The 9157-nt window shown below is 41.0% G+C and overlaps 1 protein-coding gene across 3 annotated transcripts in view; it reads left to right on the plus strand.

Moving 5' to 3' along the window:
• Window positions 1-1283, plus strand: part of TARS1 (threonyl-tRNA synthetase 1) — a 1036507-nt gene extending 1035224 nt beyond the window's left edge. For all 3 annotated transcript variants that reach the window (XM_050793826.1, XM_050793828.1, XM_050793827.1), the window contains exons 19-20: window positions 92-206; window positions 776-1283. In XM_050793826.1, the coding sequence (XP_050649783.1) occupies window positions 92-206; window positions 776-924 (264 nt within the window). In that variant the 3' untranslated portion in view covers window positions 925-1283. The remainder of the gene's footprint in view (window positions 1-91; window positions 207-775) is intronic.
• Window positions 1284-9157: the final 7874 nt, after the last annotated feature.

The following is a 9157-nucleotide window of genomic DNA, read 5'->3' on the forward strand; positions in this document are numbered from 1 at the left end:
AGTCCTGATCCCTATGTTCAGTAAAATCATGTAAGATCAAAATATAATTCTAATTTTAGATCTGACAAATTCTGTATCTCTGTTACAATAGGTACGGCAACAATTCCATGATGCCAAATTCATGGCAGACATTGATCTGGATCCAGGTTGTACATTGAATAAGAAGATTCGAAATGCACAGTTAGCACAGTATAACTTCATTTTAGGTAAGAATGGAAACTTAACAAAGAAAATTTGCCAGACATCAGGAAAATCTACTGAAACCTTGAGACAGACTTAAGTGAATTGTAATCAAGAATTTAGTTCCTTCCAGTCCTGATTTTTTTCTATTATATATTTTAATACATAATAACTATAAAAATAGGCTCATGCATACATACTGGTTTTTTTTGGTTTTTTTCACTTAAATAATCATGGATGTTTGTGAAAAAATATTTTGCTATTATATCAAGGATGAAGACACATTGTTTTAAATACATCTGTTTGATTACTTTCTCAAGATAATTCCTCATGTGGAATTACTTGAAAAAGATATTCATGATGTTTAGGGTTTTATTATTATTTTAAGTTGTCTAGATTGACTCAATAAGCACAGTAGTAGTTTTAGATATTGCAAAGAGTTTCTTTTAAATATTAATACTTGGTCACTTGTACCTTTTAATGTGTCAGAAGCTATGGGGTAGCTTTTGGGTCCTAGGATTTCTTTTCAGATGTTCAGTGTGAATCCTTCCATATCTTAGATTAAGTCTGACAAAGCTTTGTGTATTTGTTTTAGTTGTTGGTGAAAAAGAGAAAATCAGTGGCACTGTTAATATCCGCACAAGAGACAATAAGGTCCACGGGGAACGCACCATTTCTGAAACTATGGAGCGGCTACAGCAGCTCAAGGAGTCCCGCAGCAAACAGGCAGAAGAAGAATTTTAATGAAAAAATTGCCCAGATTGGCCCCATGGAAAAGGAGGAGCAGTGTTTCCATAACATTGACTTTATACTCTGAAAATGTCAATTTATGTTGAACTTGAAGGAGTTTGGCAGAGTCCGAGTAGGTCAACCTGCAGGCGTAACTATTTTTGACCTAGTCAGTTTTTAAACAATGTGCATTTGAAGGAGTTAATTAAAAGAGCCAATAAAATGATTTTACTCATTCAGTATCTGAGTACTGGAAATGCTTTAGTATAATGAGGGAGAACTTTTTTGTAAATTTAATGCAATTGAAAAAGTTTTAAATTCAATTAAGATAACTAGAATTGGATTATGGTATAAAAATAAAAAAAAATTATTCATATCAGTTTCAAGACTGCTCTGTCCCTGTCATGTACACATACATGCCTAAGACAAATCATGTGGTTCAGTATTTATCTTCACAGTTTTACAGCAAATATGCTGCAGGGTGGGTGGAGACAGGGTAGGTCTGCAGCATCATAATGCTGTTCATAAACTGGATGTGAGCTGGGTGCTGGCTTCTCAGAGGATAAACACCTTTGGGAGTGTCATTTTTACTTAATGTTGGACATCTTTTCAAACAAAAACTACCATGGATCTATTATAAAGTAGATTTGACAAATGTTTAAGATAAAACATGGGTCTTCAGAGAAATACCTGTTTATGGCAGACTGTTCTGGACCATAGAATCACTTGTTTTACAAATTCCCTGTTTCCTCATGTGGGATCATTTTCAAAATCTTCTACCAATAAATGGTGATTGAGAGGACAGCACAAAGTAAATAATTTCTTATGTGGATAAATGTTCATTCCTCCTTGATATAATGTTTTAAAAGCAACATCTTTTTTTAATTTTTTTTGAGACAAGATCTTTTGTCGCACAGGCTGGAGTGCAGTGCCACGATCTCGGCTCACTGCAACCTCAGCCTCCCAGTAGCTGGGACTACAGACATGTGCCACCATGCCTGGCTAATGTTTGTATTTTCTATAGAGATGGTTTCATCATGTTGCCCAGGCTGGTATCAAACTCCTAGATAAAAGAGATCCACCTGCCTCCGCCTCCCAAAGTGCTGGGATTACAGGCATGAGCCACCACGCCCAGCCTGAAAAGCAACATCTCATCAGTGCTATAATCTCAAAGAGCTTGTTTGCAAGGTGTGATGGTTAATACTAGGTGTCAACTTGATTGGATTGAAGGATGCCTTTATTGTTTCTGGGTGTGTTTGTGAGGGTGTTGCCAGAGAGACTGACATTTGAGTCAATGGCCTGGGAGAGGCAGACACACCCTCCATGTGGGTGGGCACCATCCAGTCAGCTGCCAGTACAGCTAGAACAAAGCAGGTGGAAGAAGGTGGAATTGGCTTGCTGTCTTCTGGCTTTCATCTTTCTCCTGTCCTGGATGATTCTGCCCTTGGACATCAGACTCCAGGTTCTTTAGCTTTTGGACTCTTGGACTTACACCCATGGTTTGCCAGGGGCCCTCTGGCCTTTGGCCATTGACCAGAGGTTGCACTGTTGGCTTCCCTGCTTTTGAGACTTTGGACTTGGACTGAACCACTACTGGCTTCCTTGCTCCTCAGCTTGCAGACGGCCTATCATGGGGCTTCACCATGTGCTTGTGTGAGTCAATTCTTAATAAATTTCCTTTCATATATACATACATCCTGTTAGTTCTGTGCCTCTGGAGAACCCTGACTAACACAAGGGTCACTTCCAAGAGAAGCTAATTTGCATAGATTAATTTTCACTTTAATAAAGGAGCTAAGATCTTTAATCATAGAGGGGTTTTCTTTTGAAACTTTGAAATTAAGCCTTGCTTCTGAATAGCTTCAAAATTAGCTTTTGATAGAGTTGTAATTTTTATGTGTCTGAAGGAAACTTAATTTTATACTTAAACCAGACTCAACATTTAGAGAAGCTTTACAGATCTTTCAAAACTTGGGATAAAAAAAATATAATAAAGGCATAGTTTAGTGGAACTGGAAATCAAAGGTTTCTTTTGATCTAACTAACACCTACTTAGCTTAGTCCTCACTTCTAGTGGAATCATTAGAGGGCCACTGTCTTGATGGGAGGGTTCTTGTGTTTTTTTCTTTTTCTTTTTTTTTTTTTTTTTTTGAGACAGGGTCTTGCTGTGTCACCAAAGCTGGAGAGCAGTGGCACAATCAGGGCTCACTGCTGCTTTGAACTCCCAGGTTCAAGTGGTCTTCCACACGGCAGCCTCCCATGTACCTGAGACTGCAGGTACATGCCACCACACTTGGCTAACTTAATTTTTTTGTTTCTTGTAGAGATGAGGTTCTTACTATGTTGCCCAGGTTGGTCTCAAACTCGTTGGCTCAAGCAGTCTTCCTGCCTCAGCCCCACAAAGTGCTGTGATTACAGGTGTGAGCCACGACACCCAGGGACCACTCTCTTACGAGCAATTATAATTGTGGGTTTACCCCATCAAAGCTCTTATCTGTAATTTTATTTTCTTTCCTTTCCTGGAGAGCAGAGACTGGTCTACTTACAGTTCTTCATTCATCTGTTCTGGCATATAACTTGAAGATTTGAAAGAACCCAATTGTTAAAGCTTTCTTGAGCATCTAATCTATTGTGAGTTATATGGTCTTGGTAATTAAATAAATGGGAACAATTTGAGAAAAATAATACGTGCAACTGCCATGTGACAAAATCTGTAAAGATAGATTTTGTGAAGTAAAGAGGTCAAACTGAAACCAGATTGTCACAAAAGTGATGATCAGGGCAGGAAATTTGGGAAACAAGAAGATTAAGACTTGCCAGAAATACAGAGCAGTGATGTTAAGAAGGTATAAGGGAAAAGGGTGAAGTTACCTCAAATGATGGGCTGAGTTCAGAATCTTGTGTACTTATGAATCTTGTTTCAGTTCCTCACCTTTACTACAGCGATAGACACCTGCACCTCATCTCAGGTCCCCGGCTCTGTGACTAGTAGACAAATGCTTCTCAAATGACAACGGCCATATGAATCACCAGGAGATGGCGTTAAAATGCAGGCTGATTCTGTAGGTCTGGGCTGGATTGGAGACACTGCATTAACAAGCTCCCAGCTGATGTTGAGAAATATACTTTGAATAGAAGGCTCTCATCCCCACTCTGTCCTTATTCTGTTCTGCCTTTAAAAAAAAAAAGAAGATCAACTAGGGAAAAAAGGCTTATAAGGAAACCAACTTTTTGTCCTTTTGACCTCCATCTCTCTTCCTCTTACTGAGGCAACCACTTTCAGACACGCTGGTGTATATCTCTTTTCCTATCTCTAAATACTATTGCAATCTCATGATTTTTAATAGAGATGCCCAGGCCACAACGTGGTAGCTCATAGCTCACTGCAACCTCGAACTCCTAGCTCAAGCAGCCCTCCTGCCTCAGCCTCCCAAATAGCTGGGACTACAGGTATATACCACTATGCCTGGCTAATTTTTTTGACTTTTTATTTATAGAGATGGGATCTCATTGTATTGTCCAGGCCAGTGTTGAACTCCTGGCCGCAAATGATCTTCTCACTTCAGCTCCCAACATAGTTGGGATTACAGGCGTGAGCCACCACACCTGATTGTTGCTGTCTCTTTTCATTACTCTTTTTTTTTTTTTTTTTTTTTTGAGACGGAGTCTCCTCTGTCACCCAGGCTGGAGTGCAGTGGTGTGGTCTCGGCTCACCGCAAGCTCCGCCTTCTGGGTTCACGCCATTCTCTTGCCTCAGCCTCCCGAGCCTACAGGTGCCTGCCACCAGGCCCGGCTAATTTTTTGTATTTTTAGTAGAGACAGGGTTTCACCATGGTTTCGATCTCCTGACCTCGTGATCCGCCTACCTCGGCCTCCCAAAGTGCTGGGATTACAGGCGTGAGCCACTGCGCCCGGCCTTCATTACTCTTAGAACCCCTCTCTTGACTTCCTGTTTCAGAAAATGAGGAATTTATTTCACAATCCATTTCTTCCCTCCATCCTTTTAATGTCATATGTCAACTTTTTGTGAAATCCATATTAGGTGTCTTTGTTATTATGACCATAAATATTATGCTCTAATAAGCCACATAGTATTCTATGATTACATTTTTTAGTACTTTTCTGTATGTGTTATTGTAGTTAATAATTATTCTTTTCTTTTAAAATGTTTTCTTTAGGCCAGGCATGGTGGCTCGTGTCTGTAATGCCAGCACTTTGGGAGACCAAAGTGGGTGGATCACTTGAGGTCAGGAGTTCAACACCAGCCTGGCCAACTTGGTGAATCCTTGTCTCTACCCAAAATATAAAAATTAGCCAGGCCATGGTGGCGCATGTCTGTAACCCCAGCTACTTGGGAGGCTGAGGCAGGAGAATTGCTTGGACCTAGGAGGCAGAAGTTGCAGTGAGCCGAGATTATGCCACTTCACTCCAGCCTGGGTGACAGAGTGAGACCTTGTCTCAAAAATAAAAAATAGGCCAGGCGTGGTGGCTCAAGCCTGTAATCCCAGCACTTCAGGAGGCTGAGACGGGTGGATCATGAGGTCAGGAGATCGAGACCACCCTGGCTAACACGGTGAAACCCCGTCTCTACTAATAAATACAAAAAACTAGCCGGGCGAGGTGGTGGGCGCCTGTGGTCCCAGCTACTCAGGAGGCTGAGGCAGGAGAATGGCGTAAACCCAGAAGGCGGAGCTTACAGTGAGCTGAGATCCGGCCACTGCACTCCAGCCTGGGCAACAGAGCCAGACTCCTTCTCAAAAAAGAAAAAAAACAATATTTTGGGGTAGGGTTCTTGGGAAGAACCAAACTATGCACAACTTCTAATCACCTTCAAAACCATGAAAATGAAAACCACAGGTTAGTGGACAAGAACAGGGTGATAGAGTTTGGAGTATTGATGATGTGGTAGATGCACTGAACCTACCTGGACTGCCTAATTCTGCATTTTTATATGACAGAAAAAACCCAATTAGATTGAATTACTGTGGTCAGATTTCTGGTCCAAAGATGGACAGCTGCTTCTGTCTTTGTTTCAAGATTAATTTTGAGCAAACAGGATTGAAATTCCTCTGCCACAGCTGGGCCCAGTGGCTCCCAGCTATAGTCCCAGCTTCTCAGACCACTGAGGTGGGGGAATTGCTTGAGCTCAGGAGTTCCAGGGTATAGTGAGCTATGATTGCACCTCTGAACTCCAGCCTGGGTGACAGAGATCCTGTCTCTTAAAAAAATTGGAAATTAAAATTTTAAAAAGTTGTATTAGTTTGTTCTCATGCTGCTACGAATAAATATATGAGACTGAGTAATTTATAAAGCAAAGAGTTTTAATTGACTCACAGTTCCGTAGGGCTGGGGAGGCCTCAAGACACTTAAGAATCATAGTGGAAGGGGAAGCAAACACGTCCTTCTTCACACGGCAGCAAGAAGGAGGAAAAAAATGAGCAAAAGATGGAAAAGACCTTTATAAAACCATTAGATCTTGTGAAAACTCACTATCATGAGAACAGCATAAAGGTAACCACCCCCATGATTCAGTTACCTTCCACCGGGTTCCTCCCATGATGTGGGGATTATAGGAGCTACAATTCAAGATGAAATTTGGGTGGAGACACAGCCAAACCATATCAAAGGTCCTCTGCCATGTCTAGTCTTTTAATTCCTTTGTTCCCCAACCTTCCACCCCTGGTTGTCTCCTGCTCTGTCTCCCCTTTTGTTTCTCTTCCTCACTAAACCTTAATTTCCATGGCCAATCACTTATAAACCTCTTTCCAGTAATCCCAGTTTCCATGCATCCATGTCCTGCTTGATTCACTGAAAAAATGCTGAATGTTTCTACAAATTTACAGTTAAGAGACTGAGCGCTGTTAAAGAAAACAGTCTAGAATTTTAAGAACTGGAGCTACTTCCAGTTAATTATCTCCAACTTCAGTTGCACCATAATTTATCTCTATATGTAGTTTCCTTATCTAGTCCTTCAAGTCCCTCAGTAACTGTCACTACTTTCTTCAAATACCTACATCTCCCCAAGATTGAATTTCCCTAAGAGCCTATAGAAAGCACATAACTTTATATTTTCAAATGTCACTTCACTTTCGTCTACTCCCCTACTAAACAGCAGACTGTTTGCTCTCCTCCTACGTCATTAAATCTAGAAACTTATGTTAGTATTTCCCTTCTTCCCTCCAGTAAATGAGGTCTTCTCCCTCCTTTTAAGTCCAACCATTCTACTGGACCTCTTGGTCTTCTGGTGTAGAAGCAAGGTGATGAGCTTTGGAGCCAGCTGAGTTGCTATTCTGTCTCTTCTCAGTTGGATAACCCATTATTTAATTTCTCTGAGCCTCTTTACTTACCCATAAAATGTAGATAAAACCTTGATATGGTTATTGCTCTGTCCCTACCCAAATCTCATGTGGAATTGTCATTCCTAGTGTTGGAGGAAAGGCCAGGTGGGAAGTGATTGGATCATGGGGGTGGATTTCTCCCTTGCTGCTCTTGTTAAAGTGAGTTCTCATGAGAGATGGTTGTTTGAAAGTGTATAGTACTTCCACTTAGTTCTCTCTTCCACCTGCCACCACGTAAGATGTGCCTTGCTTCCCCTTTGCCTTCTACCATGATTGTACGTTTCCTGAGTCCTCCCCAGCCATGCAGAACTGTGAGTCAATCAAACCTCTTTTCTTTATAAATTATCCAGTCTTGGGCAGTTCTTTATAGCAATGTGAGAATGGACTAACACATTCCTCTTTCATGGAATCAGTAGTAGGAATCAGTGGGCCTTGTATAAAGTGTAAGAAGAGTAATGCTATTATTTGCATCTGCTCCCATACCTGATTCAACAGTTATCCCCTTTGTATCATCAACTTCTTCCCTAATTGCTTTCTACTTGTAAACCTAAACGCACCAACATCTTTTCTATTCCAGTGTGTTCTGTGTCCCTGATATTCTGATTTCAGGTCTCACCACACCATTCAAATGGTGCTTGCCAAAGACCAAAGATCCTCTGTGTTGCATTTGGCATCTCTCTCTGCCCTCGCGCTTTTGCCAATGCTACCTATGAAAGCTGGCATCTCTCCATCATGATCCAGCCACATCTCTTTGCTGACTGGACTCACCCAGTACCACCTTCTTCCTGTGAAAATAATGCTCCTTGTGCACTAGTTTTAAGGGAAGTTGGTGGAGGGCTTCCATCTTGAAGAGAAGATGAATGATGGGGAAAATTCCCCAAATGTAGTTTAGGGGACCCCTTTTAGGTCTTAGTGGGCTTTTTAGCTGGATCTAGAAATCAAATTAATACTAAGCAGATTAACAAGAGAAAAGCACATAAATTTTATTAGCTTTACATGTATATGGATGTGAAACCGCTTTTGCAAAAATTATGACGAGAGAAGTCTAGAAAAGCTGACTCCATTTTGGTTCTAGGCTTACAGGCTGACTGTTCTCACTCATTCCTGGCTATAGACCAAGCTAACCATGGGAGGAATTTAGTTTATAGCTTAACTTTGAAGCAAGGATGATAATAGTCCCTCCCTAAAACTAACTCCCTACTTTCTTAGGAACCAAAGCCACCTTTGTAAATTAATGAAAGGCCATGAAATTAGGATTATGGGAGGAGCCTGAATTCTGCTACAATTCTGGTAGGCACAGGTTCTATAATCTTCATTACTGCTTAAGAGTCATGCGGCCAGAGGTCACAAGATTCAAGACTTCCCCAATTGCTCCTATAGATAACATCACTATTGTAGAACCTAAGATTGATCTTTTGAGACTTTTTTCAGACTTTTGCATTCTGGTAGCCAACTGACCCCACCCAGACCTGGGACTCATGACTCAAGCCAGTCCTGTGGCCCTCACCCAAAGATTGACGGAAAATCATTTTCCACACCCCTATGATTTCATTTCCAACCAATCAGTGGCACTGATTCTCTAGCCCTCTGCCCACCAAATTGTGCATAAAAACTCTATCCTCTGAGTTCTCAAGGAGACTGATTTGAGTAATATTAATAACCCTAGTCCTTCTTGGCTAGCTCTGCAATAATGAAACGCTTTCTCTACTGCAATATTATCGTCTTAGTGAATTGGTTTTGTCTGTGCAGTGGGCAGGAAGAACCTGTCAGGGAATTATAGATGGATATCTTCACAAGAAAGTGGAGTCTGAAGAAGTGGTCAAAGAAAAATGCTTTTATACTTACCAGATAAAGAATGATAAATTTGAGAGGTAATGACAGAACAAAGGGGACCTGGCTAGGAGCAGTAA

The sequence above is a fragment of the Macaca thibetana genome, chromosome 6 (assembly GCF_024542745.1).
Source record: "Macaca thibetana thibetana isolate TM-01 chromosome 6, ASM2454274v1, whole genome shotgun sequence".
NCBI classification, from domain to species: domain Eukaryota; kingdom Metazoa; phylum Chordata; class Mammalia; order Primates; family Cercopithecidae; genus Macaca; species Macaca thibetana.